Raw genomic sequence first — 19380 nt, 5'->3', positions numbered from 1 at the left:
AAGGAAGAGCTTATCGGACATCACTCTGGAGCACCTCTTCTGTAGTGGGCCCTACCGGACAAACGTAGTGGTGGGCTCTTCCACGAGCACAAGCTCGGGAATTGTAACATTCAACTAATTATGGTAAGCCTCACGAAAGGAGACTTTCACCTTGTGCAGCAATTATTCTACCCTCCAAGCGTTTTCGTCTGCACTGCAGGCACCGGATCTTCCAAAGTAATTATTTTAGCGACTCGAGTGCGCTTTAGGTGCGAAACTATGCAACGACGGCTCAGTGGCGTTCGCTTTAGTCCTGTATATCTTAATTGCAAGCTCTGTCACGAAGTGTTGCTTCACTGTCTGTTTCAAGGTAGTCTTGACTTTGTTGCTGAACGACAACGATATAGACCATGATATACGCGCCTACTCATTGAATTGAGATAGACGAGGATGAAGATCTCTACATGCACTGTGTTGCGTGTGGGTGGTTCATAGAAAACATTTTGTGCATTGGGAACTTGGGTAGCTGAGATACTCATCGATCACGCCAATGTCCATTTGCCTCCAGCATGAACCATAAGTCACGCCGAGGTCCTTCTCTCCGGCTCTTAGGGATTTTTGGGGGACCAAATACTCATCCAGTTCAGATTGCACCTATCGTTACGTCCACAGTCGTAACTTCTGGTGATTCTGAGATCATGGATATTAACTCATTCTGTCCGGGTCAAACCTCAAATATGAAATGACCTGGAGGTTGTAATACCATCTAAGAACTTATAAGTCGTTTCGTTAAGACCCAATGCGATTCCTTCGAGATTTTAATAGACGTTATGTTTCCATCCTTGAATTCAGCGGCGCGAATGAAACCTACATACAGGCTATCATAGGTACATTCCTTGGATAGTATGTGGTCCTCGCGCAAGACCATATTCGAGTGACCAGCTGCATTTATCATGTTCGCGCTAGGCCTCTACATCGCCTGTGCTTCACGATACTACGTTAAGAGCTTAGGGACTGCCTCACCCTCAGATAACATATGGTACCGAAGATTTGAACGGCTTCTTTCAAATTCTTTATAGTATCGAGTTATTGGCCTGCGATGAATTCATCCGCACTCGTCCACGTACACTTTAGTTCAACTGTCTTCACAGTAAGATTACCGGCGTTGGCTCTCACTGCTAGTACCCAAATGGTTAGCGTGAGAACTAGCGTTACTTCCCAAATAGATCGTGTAGCCTTGTTTTGCCAGCACAAAACACGCGAAGCACTCAGGCCAGAACTTCGCGAGAATACCGTCGCAGCTCCTTACAATTGAATCTCTACTAATATGGGTACAGCTTCAAGCAAACAACAGGTGCCGACACTCGCAGCAAAGCTGTCCGCCAAAGCGAAAAAGAAGTACAAGAAGATTCAAGGAAGGAGCAATGCGCTAGAGCCTACCTCGGAAGCGCAGTCGCGACCCGAGACGTGTCATTGGAACAAGCTATCTACGGAGCTCAAGCTACTCATCTTCGAATACTCGGGCCTTGTAAGTAAACACGGCATCACTTGATGCGTTCACTTTGGGAAAGCTATCACTGATTATGTGCTGCAACACAGATCTTGGAAGATCCTGTACGCCATCCGAATGCGACGGGTGCGAGTGCGAAATACCAGCTTAGACAGCTCAGCTTTGGTCTCGTGAACAAGGAGTTCAGACAATTGAGCCAGGACGTTTGGTACAAGAAGAATACGTTCGTTGTTGCGCCGGTCTGGGTCACTGACTGGATAGACGCCGGCCCAGTAGGCCGCACGGTTCTCTCATACCCAAACCCAAGCCATGGCCACCTCGTCCGGAATCTTCAGGTAGAATTTACCGTGGGTTGGGGACGTGGTACGCTTGAGACGCTTCGATGTTGGGAGGGCCACTGGCATCACCTCTTACGCCCAAAACCACAGGCTTTGATGTCTACGACGGGCATTCACATTTGGAGCGACAACGAAGGAACTACTCTCGTCGGTGCATACAAACCTTGTAGCTGTGGAGGACTTTGCCCTCTGACGTTCGACGCTACACAATGGCAGAATCACTTCCCCTTCCTCGACAAGCTCACGATAAACCTCCGATGGGGTAATGGTTTTGAGAAATGCTTTGCTGGATGCAACTGTCGCTCGCACAAATGTCACCTTGGATGTCTTCATCGGGTATTCGTCTCCCGTATGATACGGCTGATCAGGGTCTCAGAAATAGTGATCAGTGCGAGGGAAGTGGATGTACGCGTTTTTTGTGATTGTGGGTTGGCAGCCGCATGCTTGCGGTGTGTCATCAAGGCCAGAGTCGAGACGCGCGATGACTGAAAGCATGCATCAAGACCAATGCTCATCGAAGCGAGTACTTTGATGCTTTTTGAGGGAATGCTTTGGATAGTCTATCCGCCTACTTGTCAACGAACTGCTACAAGGCGCTGTGGATATCTCGGGATGAAGAAGGAACGACAAAAGGGTACAATCGCTTTTAGTGTCGTCCTGCTTGCGAGTGCCGTTGATTTGGTGGCTGAACACGGGTTGATCAATTTGGGTTTGCGATGAGGAAAGAAAAAAAGGGTACAATCGCTTTCAGTGTCGTCCTGTTTGCGAGTACCGCTGTTTTGGTGATTGAACGAGGGTTGATCACATTGAACCTGCGAAGAGGAGCGATGGTTTACCTGCAAAAGCTTTTATTATGACCGTGGGTCATTGTCAATAAGCTAGCAGCCTTTTCAAACACTGTATACACTATGCCAGTACTGAACACTAATCTACCTAAGCGTGATGTGCTTCCGCTCCAAAATCCGCGTACTCCATGCTCATACAGTATACTTCGACACGCCTCGCGCATGTTTTCTCCGTGTGCACTCTGCGCCCTTGTCTTGATCGTATCAAAAGGCTGTGTCAGATACACCGTGACAGTACCAGCCAGCGCTCCCATGGCGAAGGTCAAGGGGCTACTCTGCTGCAAGCCATTCCGCCGCGCCATCTCTTTCTCTACATTATAGAAACCCATCTTGATTCCAGAAGTCGAGGCTTGTTTCAATGTCGTCGAAACTAGACCGTGATATAGGCTTGAGAGGCCGTGTGTCCGAATCATGAGTTTGAAGGCTTGATATTCTGAGCGGTAAAGCTTGTTCGTGTTCTTTGCGTCCTCGATGAGCAAGGTTTTCATCCGCTCGGTTGGCGTGACGGCCATGACGCTTTCTGCTGTACCAGCTAGCACTCCGGCTAACACGCCGCGGGCTGGTGACAGAGCACCGTTTTCGTCGGAAAGATAGTTGCGAAGACGGTAAAAGGTCAAGAGACGCACACTGGCTTTGAAAGCACTTCCAATGACCATGCTTGAAGAGCCGGTGTAAAGTGCACCGAAGCCTTCATTCTTCACGACGCTCGCAATAACCGAGAACGGGTTGTGGCGTGTGGTTGGAGCAGTGTGTAGCTGCACGCGTGTTTTGGCGAATTCGAATGGATAGGTTGCTGCCGACTCCACGGCTCCTGCGATTGCGGCAGAAGTCATTGTGACGCCAACAGATACTTGCTTCGCTTTAGGTACAGCGGCCTCATGTTGGCGAGGCTTTTGTGGCCGGCTGAAGCTGATAAAGGTCGAAAATGGGAGACGGAGAACAGTGGGCGAAGACATCTCCATGATACTTGTAAAGTAGATCCTTTGTGCAATGATTGATGGACAACATGGCTGTGAAGTGCTTTAAAGCGAGCTGCGGACTTGAAGAATTGATGTTGATACTGACCACCACGGAGTCGACGCTGAGGCTGCATGTGAAGTCAGATTCGCTTGCTCCCGCGGCTTGGCTTGCCGCGGCAAGCGTCCTCAGCGAGCTCTGCCCACCGTCCCCAACCCCGGAATACTCCACAACCATCTGCGACCATCTCCACAGACGTTGAGGCATCATGGAAAGTCGTGAGGACATGCGTCCGAGGGCGGGTCGCAAATGGAAACGTTCACCCGAAGCCTGTACGTTCTGTCGTCGAAGAAAGGTTCGCAAAATCCGGCCCGCGGGCAGCCTCGTTGCACGTGACTCAGAGACATCTGCCCATCCTAACTGTCACAGATCAAATGCAGCACGGAACGACCAATATGCATGAATTGCAAGATGCATGGAAAAACGTGCCATTACGCGCCTATCGATAGCGGCCTCCGCATACGAAATGTTCGTCGGGAGGAGCCGGTCGAGTATACCTCTCCCGCGGCAACAACTCCGGAAGCAAGCATGACATTGTCCGAAGAGAGCTCTCCCATCACGAAACAGTCTGAGGAATGGACTGAAAAGGGTCTTGTCGCAGAAGCAGCACGCCAGCGTCAATTTGAACAAGTCAATGCTCGTCTGGGCAAGCTCGACTTTGATGGCGTAGAGCCAGAACTTGGCCTTCACTTGTTGTCTCTCCATTGGAACCGACAACACCATTCGTTCCTCATTACATATCGCCCGGCTTTTATGCGGGACATGGCTTGCAATGGCCCATACTTCTCGAAACTACTACTGAATGCCATATACTTTAGTGCAGCAAAGTTCAGTCCACGGCACGAGCTGAGACGAGAACGCGATAATGTTCGTACCGCGGGTTGGCGGTTTCGTGAAAGAGTTCGGGAGCTTTTGGGTGGAGCACTCGACAGAAGTGACATAACCACGATCCAGGCTTTGTTGATCATGACCAATTCACTCTTTGCGCTTGGCGACGAGCGCAGTGCTGCTTGGCTATACGCCGGCTTAGCTTTTCGTATGATCGTTGATCTAGGCATGCATGTGGAGTCGCCGAAGCTCACTAGCTATCGTAAATTCTCGGATGAGGATTCCGAGATTCGAAGGCGTGTCTTCTGGGCTGCCTTTGGTAGGTCGACGGACCATCAAACATGACTTTGCACTGACTTTCGAGAAGTGGTCGACAAGATTCAGAGCCTGTACCAGGGCCGGCCTGTTACTATCAAAGAATCCGATACTCTAGTACCTATCAAGTTCCTCGACACTTTCGAAGAGTTTGAGCCCTGGACACCTCTTGCATATTCCACTCAACCAAGCGTGGCTTATCCGGGTTCTCCATCGTATACGGTCTCTACATTCCGATATTTTTGCGAGTTGTCGGTAATCCTGAGTGACATACTAAGCAGCATCTACACAGAGAGAAGCTTTCAAAATACCCCAGGAGAGCTTTCGGCCAAGCTAGAAACGATCAATGCAAGGCTGGCAAAGTGGTACGACACTCTACCTGGACATCTTTCCGCTACTTCGCAGAAAGAAGAGATAACCCCTCCACCACACGTACTGAACCTACAGTAAGCGGCCCTTAAGGTCCTCGCATGGATTTCCATCTAATCTCCAACAGAGCCTTGTACCACGTTCTCGTAATTCTTCTGCACCATCCTTTCATTACTGATGGCCATCATTATCACGCATATCGCAACATCTCTGCAAAGTCTCTCAAGGCATGCGCCACCGCCGCTAATGCCATCGTGCAGCTAGTACGAGCATACGATAAGGCCTTCAGTGTGAGGAGAGCTCCGTATCTCATCTCCTACGCAACGTATATGGCTGCAACAATCTACGTGCGTATCGCAGCAAAGAGGACTGCTGGATCAGATGCGCATAGTAGTTTAGGGACTTGCCTGGCCGTGTTTAATGAGAATCAGCAGACCAACTCAGCAGTACGACGTGCCAATGCACTGGTGCAGAACCTTATGAAGAGACTTGGTGTGACGGTGCCGAACACCAGTCAAATCCACATCGACAAGAATGTAGAAGACGGCGAACACCCTGACCATATGGCTGCGACTGAACATGGGTCACTAAGCCAAGAGCCTGGCCTCCAGGGTCTCGACATCGATAGCATCATACAGAGCTTTGTCCGCGAAGCCGAGAGTCAGCAAGCAAACCGAACGACACTAGCTGGCTCTGTTGATACAACGACGCAATTGGACAGCGCCACTGTTGCGCCAGACATGACATCTTCCACTCAGCAAAACAACACTGGCGTATTGCCGTACGACTACACTGCGACTTGGGGCCCTCCAGGCCAAATTCAACCGCAGGGTGAGGGCATGATGTCTCTTGATGATCTATTCTACGGCTTCAATAGCTCTGCTCTGGACAGCTTTCCGGTTACACCCATGCCAGGTTGGGAGACTTTATGAACCTCCAGCTAGGTACAACCACATCCGTCTCATGCAGTTGGATCTAACTCATTGTTGTTACTCCCCTCCAATGTTCCCTCTCCAGGATTTTGTCGTGGGCTTGCTGAGCGACTCCTATGCGCACCTTGCCTCCCCAACACTCCGCACCATTCAGCTGCTGCATAGCTCGCTCTGCTTCCTCCGCACTTTCCAGGTCAACAAAAGCGTACTGTATATCTTTGCTGGTTCCGTGCACATTTTCTCGTGGCCATTTCACCTTTGAAACTGCTTCAACGGCAAATCCTCTGAACAATTCGCGAAGCTCAGCATCAGAAGTATGTTGGTTGGCCGGCTTGGGCATGCCGCTCACGATAAGGCGGCGCCGTCTGTGGATTGGTAGAAGCAGGGATTCCGGGTCTTGCTCGACTGGAGAGAAAGTAGAAGTTCCCCAGCGTGTGAGCTGTAGCTGCGTGGCTGTCTTTTGATCGCTGTTTTTCTGCACGCAAGGCTTGACATGTATGGGGCGGTTGAGGACCGTGGTGCCAGGGAGGACTTCAAGAGCTTTGGTGGCCTCTTCAGGAGTGGCGAGGTCAACGAAACAGTAACCAGGGCTACGATTCGTGAAGCGATCGACAGCGATGTCGATGTTCACACTGCGTATTTGTTGTCAGTGAATTTTACCTGTCAAGTGCTTTGCGCAAACGTACACTTCAAGTCCAGCACCTGTGAACAGTCCCTCTACGTCGTCTCTCTGCGCTATGTACGGAAGGCTGCCCACATACACGCGTGTTCGACTTGCTGGTGGGCGAGAAGCCGTTTCATCGTGCTGTTTGGTGTGCTCCCGGTCTATTATCTTGCGATAGTTGGCGTTCTGTCGGGAATCTTGGTGTCGCGAAAACTGCAGGTTTGTCTCTCCATCGTCAAAGCTCAAGGTGTCTTGTATGCGCCAATTCGTTGAGCGGAGCGCGCGGCTTATTGAGGGGACCATGCTGGTGACCAAGTAGATTCTCAAGTACGATAGCTATGCCGAGACGTGCGGCTTTTTAAAGACTAAAGAGTATGTGTTTGTTTTGCTACGCGACGGCGGGTTCGTGCATGATTGAATTTGGAAAGAACAACCAACGCACTGCCAAGACCGCCACTTCAAGGTTGCAATTTTCTTTGTTAGGGCCGACGCTGTAGAGGAATTGAGAAAAGAACTATATTTTCATGCTGCTCGAGGTTCTTCTACCTCATCACCACTCCTTCATCGCCCCAAGATTTGTCTCACCCAGGCGAACTGCAGCTCCGCAAGCGTTTCACTCCACAATCTTTCCATAGCCATTCTACCATCACAGTCATGCAAGACTGGTGGGAACCTGCAAGCTTTCATTGTTTGACCTCAAGAATAACCCTTTCTTCACAAGCTCACCCAGAGACCTTCCAGAACATTAAAAACCCGCCATGACTCTCCTTTCCATGCGCAGCCACAGCATCAATATAAGTCCAAGCTGCCACGAAGTCCCCGACGTCAGACCTGGTTCGACGGTGTTGACGATGGTCCTGCCCGCTGAGACAGATTGCGAGAGCATTACACCAGGATCATGACGAGCAGTTTCGAGAGCCCGTAGCGCTCTCCTTCTGCAGCGAGTCCTGAGAATGGATCGTCGAAGTTGGGAATGAGCGGCTCGGCCTTGCGATTATCGAATGAGGCGAAGAGAGCTGTACCGGAACCGACAACGGTCAGACGGCCGGGTTCGGAACGACCGGTGTGAGGCGGTGCTGCAAGGATAGGTAAGAGAAGGACTGACAGGAATGTTGTCGAGAGATAGTTGACTTGGAAATCTCCTCGTGGCCTGTTGAACGGTTGATGCGCGATACGAGTCCGCTTCCAACACCGGCGTTCAAGATGGCTATGTCCAGCCCGGGCAGCGCACTACATCTTTTCGCGAAACCTTGAATAGATGGGTAGGATAGCACGTCGAGCTCCCATACTTCGACATTGCAGTCTGGGTATGCTTGGCGGATTCGTGCAGTTGCCTCTTCGCCCTTCTTGGTGCTTCGTACCGCCATGATGAGGTGGGAGAGGCCAAGCGTAGGTAGCATCTTTGCGCAAGCCTGTTCATGCCGCTGTTGCTTCCAGTGATAAGCAACAGTTTGTCAGAAAAGGAGACTTTGGGCTCCTTTTCGGGTTCCTGGTGGTGATCTCTGACGCCCTCGATCATCATGCTGAATGGGGAAGCTTTGTATGGTGGTAGTGACATTGAAGCCATAGTTTCGTCTCGATTCTTAGTGATGCTTCCTAGAGCGTTCTAATAACGTGCTGGAACCCTACTAGCTAGAACGCACTCGCTAGGTAGACTCCCTTATTCACCAGCCATTTACCTTATTTGCACTAGTAGAGCACGCCGACAGTTATCTAAGAAACGGAGAGCCCTCTTGGGTATTGTAATCGCGGAAACCCTCCACCGTAATGCGACTCTCCTCCCAATCATCAGAACCATGGAAGGTAGGGGCAGAAGTTTTGCAAAGTAAAATAAGCGTGCTCACACCCACTGCCGTTTGTGCTCGCGTTTTCGTTTCCGATGATCCACTTGTTCCAGTCGTCTTGTTGTGATGGTGTTCGCGGCCTTGGTTTCGCCGTTGCTGCTACTTGTTGGTCCACACCCGTACGTGTGGATGAGAACCAAAGCCCCACACAGACAGGCACGGCGAGTCATTCATGTATGTTTGAGGAATCCGCCTTCTCAAGGATGCCTCACGCTAGCCTTAGATACTTCTCGAGCGGAAATATGAGAACCATTTTAGCGCTCGTTTTTTGGCATGCCGTATCCAGGTGTCTCAGGCTGCATCTTCGAGGGGATGTATTACACGGCTCGCCGATTAATCGAGGCGCATTGACGGCCTGCGCATGACCTGCGAAAAAATGTTGACTGACCGGTTCGTATACACAAGGCCGTGTTGATATGATCCCAACGAATCCGATACTTCATCGTATGCGAACGCCGATAGTTTGGTTTGACCGGTCTGCGCTTCGGGTTGCTTGGGACTCAAAGAGGCTGGAACTGATGACTTGAGCCAATGGAAGCCGTCGCATGCACAGCAAGCAGACGTGGCGGGACGTGTATCGCTAGCCCAACGCATCGGCTTGGCAACCCTGCTGTATCCTAATCCACGGCCACAAGGGAAGATGAGACAGCTTGGTCATAAGGAGTCACCGAGCTGTGACGATCCTTAAAAGTTGGATCAACGATACGGGCTGCATACGTCCCGCCTCACCATCAGCCGGTGCATCCGCTCTCAGTCGCCAGTTTGCACCCGAACATCCATCAGCCAACTTTGTTCCAATTCCTATGCGTGTATCACGTATGTTTAGCTCCCACAACTCACTGTTGACTTTAGATACGTACTGATAGATCATATGATAAAAGCAACGATGCCAGCCATATATGAGACACCTCTCGATACCGATTCGAAGGAAATTCGCATCGTCAAGCTCCTCCCTAGCGCAGACGCCGAATCCAAAATCTGTTGTGAATTCGTACGCGAGAACCTTGATAAAGATCGAAAGGATGTATTGCCTTACTCAGCTCTATCTTACGTCTGGGGGAACTCTAGCACAAGACGGACTATCAGTATTAACAACGACACGGTATATGTCACGTCCAATCTCTTCGCAGCACTCAGTCGATTCCGCCATTCAACAGACACACTTCTTCTATGGATCGATGCGCTGTGTATCAACCAAGATGACATGCAAGAGCGCAATGCACAGGTGAACTTTATGGGGACGATATACAGGTCGGCTAGACAGGTTTTGATGTGGCTAGGAGAAGAAGAGGACGATAGCGATTTAGCTATGGAACTTATTCAAGAGTATGACAGCCATAATCCAGCCTACATGTCTCGCCACAACCAACTCTTGTGGGATGAGGATTATGAACCATACTGGAAAGCTCTTTTGTTGCTCTTCCAACGGCCGTACTGGACTAGGGTCTGGATTGTCCAGGAGATTCTTCTGGCTTTGGTTCCAATGATATGTTGTGGCTCTCGCCGAGCTAATTGGTTGGGCCTCGTTGGCATTCTCACGGCTGTTACAATCCACGACAAGTTCGGTACGTTTTCCCCGGCTAACACGAGGTTATTAAGGATGATATCTGGAGCAGAGCTTCAGATAGAGTTAGCCAAAGCACATTGGGACATATATTTCAATAAAGACAGGTCTCTTTTAGGTGGATTTAGGCATAGTTCCGGTAAAACGTACCTAAACGCAATGCTCTTGTCGAGAAACAGGCAAGCGACCGATCCACGGGACCATGTTTATGGCATGATGGGTCTGCTTTCATCTCAACGTCTAAAGGCAGATTACGATCTCTCCATGTTTGATATATATCGGGATGTAGTACGCACGATAGTCCACTATTCCGACAGTCTCGATATACTTAGCGCATGCCAAAGATCAAATAGGGATCCCGACCCGAAAAAGCGAATGGAGACGTTGATATTTGCCTACGAGCTTGAACGGAAGTTCAACCGTGCACTGGCATCTTTCAAACGGCTAACCGAGATCATCGAGAAAAGAGAAATGGAAGATGAGGGTGTGCAAGCGAATTCGCCTGATTTGGGAGATAATTCATCATTGGGCCATATCAAGGGTGAAAGCAGTGTACAGAACGAAGCGAACAATGAAACAACAAAGTCTCTCGGGCAAGACACCCAGGATACGATGGAAGCTAAGAGTTCTATGGAGATTCAAAACCCGCAAGATACAAAGGCAGACTACAATGCAGGCGAGGCCCAGGACATTGACGAAAGTGAATTGCATGAGTGCGCTACCGGAAGCCAGGATGCAGAACAGCTGGTAGGGTTGAGAGACTCACATGTTCGGCCACAAAAAGACCCAATTGAGAGAAAGAGCGTCCAAAACCACGTCGACACGGTAACAGATCTGATTTTCAAGGTTACATCTCTCTCTTGGGTCCCGGACTGGAGAATACCTGTGCCCGAGGTTGCATACTTACTACTTCGCAACCTCGAAAATTGCCACTATAAAGCCGGAGGGGAAGCAACAAGTCAACCTCAGTTTCCAGGAAGATGTACCATTGTAGTCTCTGGGGTCACTTTCGATACTGTTAGCGCCGTATCACTACCTTGCGAAGACACAAGTATGGAATCATTTATCTGTAATTCCGTGCAGGATGCGTGGACTATGTGGCGTAGCGGCGCTCATCCCCGTCATATCTACAAAAATGAGATGCTACAGCAAGACGCCTTCCTGTACACCCTGGTTGCTGCAAGGCGTTTGAACGGTAATAAAGGGGCGTGTCCAGTTCCAGTCTCGTGTTTGAACGAATTGTTTCATTTGGATCTTTCAGACGACACTCCTGAGGGGAGCGAACTCCAGTCATCTGAAACTTCACTTAACGAGGATGACGAATTGCCAACGAAAGGACAAGTTCTCGCCTTGTTGAGTCTTTGGAAGCATTTTAGATTTTGCTTCACAGCACAGGGATACATGGGTCTTGTTCCGATCGGGACTCGAGTCGGTGATATCATTGCGGTTCTCTTCGGAGCAAGAGTGCCGTTTGTGCTTCGCAAGTATGACGGCATTGATAGAGATATGTTCTATCTTGTAGGCGAATCTTGTAAGCTCTATAATTATGTCGGTCACTGGAAGGGAATGTTGCTAATAAGTGCTGTAGATGTCCACGGAATTATGGAAGGGGAAGTAATCGAGGAATGGAACCACAGAAAGGAAACTTCTACCGAGTTTTGCCTTTTGTAGTACTATTATTACGGTCGATCAGCAGATTAATCTTCTGTTGATGAAGCAACTCTGTGGAGTGCACGATCTACCCTTCCAGCATATTTATGGCGGCACCGGGTCTATTAATATCTACACAACGTGCTAACAGCCCCGACAAGAGGCTGTATGAAGTGGTCGTCCATTTTGTGCATGGCCCTCGGCTCCAGCTTTGAAAAATGTTGCCACTCCCAAGGCGCATCCACTGCAGACTGCCACAACTGATTGCGTGTCTAATGTCTTCTTAGGAGTCACCTCTTTCTCCATAAGTAGCCGTAATACGCGGTCCTCTCTTCCGAATATGGCTACAAAAAGAGCATGGCGATGTTTCCTTGCTATTGCATTCAGATCTACATCTACTTATACAAGGATACAAGCTGATAGGGCGGTTCGCGAAGAAGTGGACTACCCTGATGTATTGGGGGATCAAGGAAGACTATAAGTCAGCGTCTGAACCGCGACTTACTTGACAACCATCTTGCAATTTCGCAATGCAGTGCATCCTATGGCTATGTCTTTGTCGTAGGCCCATATAGCACAAAAACCCACACGTCACGTTGCCTTCGAGCTTCACAAGCCACCCTTTGACGCCGCACTGTTGTCCACTCTTTCATGTAGCTGGTGGATTCCAGCCTACCGATTGACTACTGCAACAGACAGCACGATACTCGTGCTAAGAATGGGTTGGCCAATGGCTCGCCATATCTTTATCTCACGGCCTACGGCATTCTGATGATGAGCCAGCAAGCTGCTCACAACTAGCTGCCCGCGGTTGCAGCGTGTTCGGATCGATCCGCTACTTGCGGCACGCCCGTTTAGGCTCTGCGACTACCATGTGTTCATACCGTGTTCGTGTCCTATTCTAGCATATTCGACACCGCTCTTATTGCAGCCTTCTCTCTTGAACTCGCAATGAGCGTTGTACCATGTCACATTTCCAATCATTATCTTCGCGAGCACTGCAAAGCTCATGCGTTTTGTGTATACATCCAGCGTAGCGATATAGTCGCTTGCATGTACATGATGTCCCTGTTCCATGTCGTAGAATCTCATGGTCCCGCCATGAAATCCCAAACTTTGGCTATGATCAAAGTTCCAACGCACCGGTGGAAAGTCTCGATTCGGTAGAAGAATTTCTTTGCCTTGACATGCGTGCAGTGCATTGCGTTACTTCCCCGTATTGGCATACTTTCGTGATCGAACCGATAGTTTTCTATTAACTTTTGAAATTATACAAAGCTTCTTCCTTTGTCCGCCTCTGCAGCCTTTGTTCTATCTACTGTACGTCACCTCCGCTGTTTGCGTCTTCATTATACCCCCGTGAGGCACCGCTCTATTACTGTCTCCATCGGCGCTGCTGCGCAAATTCCCTTCCTCGTTCTCATGCGCATGTGGCGAACTACTAGCATCTACTAGTGTCTCCATCATGATGTCAGAGTCGTACGGCCCCCTCCTCCTTGAGCTTCTATTGCCGCGAGAACCACCGCCAATGGTCACGATATCCCCCCTTGAGCCTTTGGAGTAGTAATTGGAGTCTTGGATGCTGGAGAGGAGTCCTGGTGCAACGGTCCGTATGAACTGGCGAACGGTCGGAAGGGAGGCGCATATGATCAAGAGGTTTGCCTCGATTGATACCCAGTAATTGATAGGGCCTGCAACCCAGGTAGAGTCTACCTGTTCGATCTCGGTGACGAGCAACGCTAGGCGGACGATCGAGGTGATGACCGTTCTAGATGAGTGCGACCCATGTTAGTGTAACCGTGGCTGAGCAGTGCGATTAAAGACGAGAGGAATATGGATACGTACATAGAGCCTAGGACAAACATCAGAACCAGTCCGATTTTCTTGCTCCGCGACATCTGAAGGCGAATGACCATCGGGATTGGAATCGCGATGATAAGACAATCGACAACTACCCCGAAAGCCGCGGTGGCTTCATACAAGGCTGGGCGATTGATGCATGTACCACCGGTAACAGTAAGGTCCCACCCCATTGCGATTGGACTGCATGCAAATATGGAGGCGAAGAAGATGCCGGTGCTTGCCCCGACGCTGATGAACATGGTAGCGTACGTGGCCCATTGGAACCATTTCATTTGACTTTGCAACTGAGTATAGAATATCAAGAGCACAAGTTTTGCGAGAGCAGTTGGCGGGGCGTATACAATCGTGTGTATGTACACGCCGTACTAATCTGAAGATTAGCAATGAGCATGACGATACCATTTCGATGGCACGTACAAAATAGTTTTCTTGAAACTTGCTGAAGGGCATCTCCCATGCATGGACTCCGATGTATTTTCGCACAAAAGCCCCTACATCGCATTCAGCTAGATGTTCTTCTTGGGATAGGAGCAGATCACTCACGGACTATAAGAGCCTGAATAGCAATGGAGAAGACCTACGTGCATTGTAAGAAAGGGATGGAATAACCCATGGGCTCATGGTTGGGAATCATCTCACCCATGCCACAATGAGGATATCTGGTTCTCCGATTCAGCAGCTTTTTCGATAGGAAGCAGAGATATTTAAGATACTCACAGTCGTCGATTGTCAATCGTTTGCGCAGCACGGCCTTGACATACAACCGCTGACCTAGAAACAGGAGAGCCAGGAAACCGCCCACACCTGTGAGGCAGTAGCAGGTGACATTCCCGTTTCTCTTGGGGTTATCGAAGTCGACATCGTAGCCCTCAGGTGCAGGTATAATGGTGAGGACGCCTTTGGTCATGGACAGCTCCATACTGACGCTAGCGAAGGCACCTAGCCTGAGGAGGTGAGGAGTGGGGAACACAACGGAGGTATGTCTGAGAGGATAGTCGCAGGTTGTCGCTTGTGCTCCCTGACGCTGACGGGCGGAAGAGGCGGCACTAGTCCTATAACACTACAAGGAGCAGCGTTCGCTGCTTTACTCATCCGTCCTTCACGTTTTCCGTCTCATTTTCCTTCAAAGGTTCTCTGTTCGGAGATAGGTCCACTGATTGGCGGCCCGCTCCCGCTTACTGTCGCCAAGTTCCCGTGCCACCCATCTGGACGGTTCGTGGCTTACAGTGTGGCTGGGGTAGTCGAACCATTCTGTAATCTTCTGCATACAATAAACAGCCACACGCTGTAGCTGCGGCCTATACTATTCCCCGAGAAAAGCTAAGGGTACCGACAGACGTAGAATCGGCGCCATACACCCATTTCTGGGTTGGTGCGTTAGCTTATCTCCGAGCTACAGCTTCCTCGTACAGTCACCTACCAGGTTGATCAACAAGGTTACCTAGGCAGTAAGACACGTTTTGGGAAGCCGTTAGTTTTCTGATTGGACAGTCTCTGCTAACAAGGTTTAATTTAGCCTATGCAGCTCGCCAGAACCCTTTAGAGGCCGCTGATGCTTATGCTATCCGCCGGTATCTATTCCGAATGTAAGCCATGATTGATTAGTTCGATATATTTTTGTCCGCTCTGGTGTTTGGGCAAGTGCGCGCAAGTCGATATATGGTATTGATCTCATGGTGCGCCGATTTGCTAAGATACGTGGGAAGATTTTGATGGTGAAGGGCGTACACAAGGATTGGTATGCGCCAATGTGGCGTTACGATGGAAGGATCTGACCTGATGCAAATCGACCCGCGTTCGTGCGGCGCCTGGTCACTGAGCCCAATCGCCACGCTCGTAGTCAACACGGGTCATGGATCTGACCACAAAAAGTCGGCCTGTTCGGCAGGGGTAACACGCAATGCATGATTGAGATATAGCCGGGCGGGACATGCAATCATTCGAGTTCGTTTCCTGAGACCGTCACAGTCACACACCACAACCTCGGGTTTTGGAATCTCAACATGTTATTGTGTAACAGCCTTACTGGGTTGCTGTTGCCCTTCTTATATAGCGCAAGTGCATGGGGCGCAAGCACACGCAGCGGCGTTCGTCACTCTCCTCTTATCCTCTTCTGCTAAACTAACGTAGTCTTGCTCATGGATACTGACGAAGCCCTCCAGTGTGACCAACTCTTCGCCGCAGGACTGCAAGACCTGGTTCTCCTACGCGGGTCTGCCGCTTACGTGGACCGCGAATCTTCTTACTGGGCGGCCAACAACCCACTGCACCCCAGTTGCATCGTCCAACCCCGCAACACCGAAGACGTCTCGCGCGTAATCAAGGTGCTTGCCAAGGCAAACAGCTTAATTGCCCTTCGCAGTGGTGGCCACACCCAATGGACGGGCTCCAATGACATTCACAATGGGATCACCATAGACTTGGGCCGAATGACTACTGTAACGTACAACCCCCAATCTAAGCTTGCCTCAATCCAACCAGGGCCACGATGGGGTGACGTCTACGAAGAGCTTCTGGAATATGGCGTCTGCGTCCCTGGTGGTCGTGATGGTAACGTTGGCATTGGCGGCTTCCTAACTGGAGGTGGTAATTCGTACTATGCCGGTCTATATGGTTGGGCTACAGACAATGTAGCCAACTTTGAGGTTGTTCTTGCTGATGGTTCTGTTATTGATGCGAACCCTAAGTCGCACTCCGACCTCTTTAGGGCTCTTAAGGGAGGATCTGGAAACTTTGGCATCGTGACCCGCTTTGATATGTATACCTTTCCAGCACATGATGTCTGGGGTGGTATACGCGCCGCGGTCAGGGGCAAAGGGGACGAACTTGCACAAGCTATGGTCGATTTTACGAACAACAATAAGAAGAACCCGGAAGACGCATATATCATCAACTACACCTTCAATCCTAGCTCCTCATCGGACGCTCTGGTCGCTCACGTTGTGGTCGATACCCATGGAGTCGTCAATGCACCAGCATTTGAGCAGATTTTGAAGATACCAGTCATTATGGACGACGTCAAGACGAGAACCATGGCAAATATGGCAAACAGTTACCTGCTTCCTAGTGATGAGCAGTAAGTATGATCATGCACCCTACTCCTGACCCAGAAAAGTCTAACTGATAGTCTCAGGCAAGTCTGGTTTACCCTCACGTTCAGAAATGATGTGAGAGTCATCAAAAAAGCGGGTTTACTGCATGACGAACTGGTTGAGGAACTCAAACGTGAGATGCCAGCAGGAAATTACACGACCCAGTGTCTTTTTCAACCCGTTCCCACCCTTTTCACGGAACACTCGATTCAACGTGGAGGCAATGTACTCGGGCTCGACAACGTCAAGGAAAATGCGCTGATGTGGCTAATCACTGGCTCCTCGGAAACTGCTGAGCAACAAAAGATCATGCGGGAGAAGCTGACAACGTTTTACACTACCTTGGACGCATATGCGAAATCACTAGGTCTCAATATCGCCTGGCAGTATCTGAATTACGTGGATCAGACACAGGACCCACTCAAGAGCTACGGTCAGCAAAATGTTGACTTCATTTGCAAGGTTTCGAAGAAATACGATCCGTCCCAAGTTTTTCAGAGCAAGGTAGTGTCGGGTTGGAAAATTTCGAATGTCGGCACATGATTAGAGCGGATTAGCCAACGTAGAGTGTCTAGGTTGTGCAGCTTTGTCTTCCTATGTAGCCTCAAGGCTGAATCTCATATCATCGTTACCCTATAAGGTTTAGAAAGCACGAGGCTCTGCATGTTGCGCTGACTACGGGCGGTACGGTCCGGCAACGGTGGCGCCACTGTTATTCCCTACGGTAACGGTTTGCAAATTTTGGCCCCTATCGGGCAACAAGCACCCCTGTAGAAGTTGTTATCACTACTCGGTGGTTTGTTTTTCCCATATATCTCACGGTGGGGGTTTCGGCGGTGAAGAATGCAGACCATTGCCAAATTCGGCGGCTTTTTCTTCGGACTTCATGCATCGATGAGTGTGGAAAACTTTATACCAGTGATTAAAGCAGCTTCATAGCCAAGTCAAGCGATTAGGCCTCCTTCGGACTTCATGCGTTGACATGTGTAAAAAGCTTTGCATGCAGTCGTGGGCACAGGAACGTTTGATGAATCTTATTCTAGCTTGTTTGCACGTGCTGCAGGCAGCACCCGTGGACATTGGAGCGATCTGACGGCATTTGCCTGTAATGGAAGGATAGTACGTACCCTTGCTGGATCTTAGCAGGGTGGAAAACTAGGCGCGACTTGCGCAAGTAATTCCAGAAGATTCAATGCAATAAGCTTCCAAAGCGACAATCAGCTGCTTAACTTGGCGTCCTGCTCACTCAGCTGTGTATACATTTAATGAGCTCACTATCGCATCCTTCCACGCTTCGTATCTGAGTGAATACACAGCCCATTCACTATGGAGTACCAGTTTTCTAAGATTGTCGACCCATCATCGTTTGATTCCAAAGGACTTATCTCTGACATCCCGGTTCGGAAGAATCTTTTCTCTGAAGCAGAGTATGTTGGAACGTTCCGTGCTCAAGAGGATTGGAATGCTTTTGTCGCTCCTCTGGGGGAGTTCAAAGGCGGCCTTGATCCTACGTATCCCCTGATGTCAGTGGACGTACCCGAATGTCGACCGGAACGCCTCGAAATGGTTGCGTATGGTAACGAATTTGCATTTCTATACGATGGTAAGCACGCGTTGCCAGATTCTGTCCTTAATGCTTACATTTCAGATGCCATTGAAAGCATGGCCCATGATCAGGTAAACCCAGAGAGATATTACATCCCAAACTAAGGTCGCGATCTTTGACACGGTTCAGCTCGTTGAGTCAATAAATGAATGCATAAGGCTGTTTCTTGAAGCCGCCGAAACTGGGCATATGAACCCCCAAGGAAGTGGTATACACAATATGCAGGCCCAGATGTTCAGGGAAATGGCGGCGATCGACCGACCTCGCGCAATGGTCACTATGAAAGCTTGGGCTGAGTTTTTGCGGCTCACGTCCAGCCGAGATCGCCAAAAACAGTTCGAGAGTCTGGAAGAGTACATTCCCTTCAGAGTATGGGATGTTGGACAGATGTCAGTCACGTTATATCTCTCGTTTGCTCCTGTAACCATTCTAACGACACGGAAGGCACATGTTCGGCCTCATCACGTTCGGAATGGGCTTGACGATCCCAGAAAGCGACATGGACAAGTGTAACAAAGATACAGCACCGGCCTGTGCAGCCATTGCTCTGGCAAACGATCTATTTTCGTGGGATAAAGAACGCGATTTGGCGAAACGGGACAACTTGCCACATATCGTCAACGCTGTCTGGGTCATCATGGGGCAATACTCTGTCAGTGAAGAAGAGGCGAGGAAGATCTGTCACTCCAAGGTCGTTGAGTTGGTTGAAGAGTATAAAGAAACTGTGGAGAGGTACAAGAACGATCAGTCGATCTGCCTTGATCTCAAGAAATACGCTGAGGCACTACTGTATAACATCAGTGGTAACCTTATCTGGAGTTTGACCTGTCCGCGGTATAATCCGGGAACGGAATTAAACTCCTGCCAGAGGTGGATGCAGAAGCGGCTTACGCAGCCGTGATAAGTAGGCTTTCTTTAGCCTTCTTTTACAATTACGGCAGTAGACAAGGATTAGATCATAGAT

General features: G+C 49.7%; 8 protein-coding genes across 8 annotated transcripts; 5 read left to right on the top strand and 3 right to left on the bottom strand.

The window, feature by feature from the left end:
- Positions 1-1306: 1306 nt before the first annotated feature.
- Positions 1307-2020, top strand: N0V89_001587 (uncharacterized protein; the record flags this gene model as incomplete). Its single annotated transcript, XM_056210398.1, has 3 exons — positions 1307-1507; positions 1579-1852; positions 1998-2020. 3 exons carry the CDS (start codon positions 1307-1309, stop codon positions 2018-2020), a joined length of 498 nt encoding a protein of 165 aa, XP_056077220.1.
- Positions 2021-4217: 2197 nt separating this feature from the next.
- N0V89_001586 (uncharacterized protein) lies at positions 4218-6133 on the top strand (the record flags this gene model as incomplete). The annotated part of the gene is made up of 3 exons (XM_056210397.1): positions 4218-4836; positions 4882-5278; positions 5329-6133. The coding sequence occupies 3 exons, from the start codon at positions 4218-4220 to the stop codon at positions 6131-6133; spliced, it is 1821 nt and encodes a 606-aa protein (XP_056077219.1).
- Positions 6134-6176: 43 nt separating this feature from the next.
- Positions 6177-6934, bottom strand: N0V89_001585 (uncharacterized protein; the record flags this gene model as incomplete). Its single annotated transcript, XM_056210396.1, has 3 exons — positions 6177-6765; positions 6820-6835; positions 6895-6934. 3 exons carry the CDS (start codon positions 6932-6934, stop codon positions 6177-6179), a joined length of 645 nt encoding a protein of 214 aa, XP_056077218.1.
- A 748-nt stretch (positions 6935-7682) lies between these two features.
- Positions 7683-8164, bottom strand: N0V89_001584 (uncharacterized protein; the record flags this gene model as incomplete). Its single annotated transcript, XM_056210395.1, has 2 exons — positions 7683-7873; positions 8047-8164. The coding sequence occupies 2 exons, from the start codon at positions 8162-8164 to the stop codon at positions 7683-7685; spliced, it is 309 nt and encodes a 102-aa protein (XP_056077217.1).
- Positions 8165-10580: 2416 nt separating this feature from the next.
- Positions 10581-11199, top strand: N0V89_001583 (uncharacterized protein; the record flags this gene model as incomplete). Its single annotated transcript, XM_056210394.1, has 2 exons — positions 10581-10957; positions 11052-11199. The coding sequence occupies 2 exons, from the start codon at positions 10581-10583 to the stop codon at positions 11197-11199; spliced, it is 525 nt and encodes a 174-aa protein (XP_056077216.1).
- Positions 11200-13166: 1967 nt separating this feature from the next.
- On the bottom strand, positions 13167-14637 carry N0V89_001582 (uncharacterized protein; the record flags this gene model as incomplete). The annotated part of the gene is made up of 2 exons (XM_056210393.1): positions 13167-13594; positions 14328-14637. 2 exons carry the CDS (start codon positions 14635-14637, stop codon positions 13167-13169), a joined length of 738 nt encoding a protein of 245 aa, XP_056077215.1.
- Positions 14638-15721: 1084 nt separating this feature from the next.
- Positions 15722-17353, top strand: N0V89_001581 (uncharacterized protein; the record flags this gene model as incomplete). The annotated part of the gene is made up of 4 exons (XM_056210392.1): positions 15722-15729; positions 15802-15809; positions 15849-16794; positions 16852-17353. 4 exons carry the CDS (start codon positions 15722-15724, stop codon positions 17351-17353), a joined length of 1464 nt encoding a protein of 487 aa, XP_056077214.1.
- Positions 17354-18136: 783 nt separating this feature from the next.
- N0V89_001580 (uncharacterized protein) lies at positions 18137-19317 on the top strand (the record flags this gene model as incomplete). The annotated part of the gene is made up of 4 exons (XM_056210391.1): positions 18137-18413; positions 18459-18487; positions 18642-18805; positions 18861-19317. The coding sequence occupies 4 exons, from the start codon at positions 18137-18139 to the stop codon at positions 19315-19317; spliced, it is 927 nt and encodes a 308-aa protein (XP_056077213.1).
- Positions 19318-19380: the final 63 nt, after the last annotated feature.

This window comes from Didymosphaeria variabile (genome assembly GCF_027946475.1).
Source record: "Didymosphaeria variabile strain IMI 356815 chromosome Unknown scaffold_1, whole genome shotgun sequence".
NCBI lineage: Eukaryota > Fungi > Ascomycota > Dothideomycetes > Pleosporales > Didymosphaeriaceae > Didymosphaeria > Didymosphaeria variabile.
Note: the sequence above shows the minus strand (reverse complement) of the source record. Positions and strands in the feature narration are given on the sequence as shown.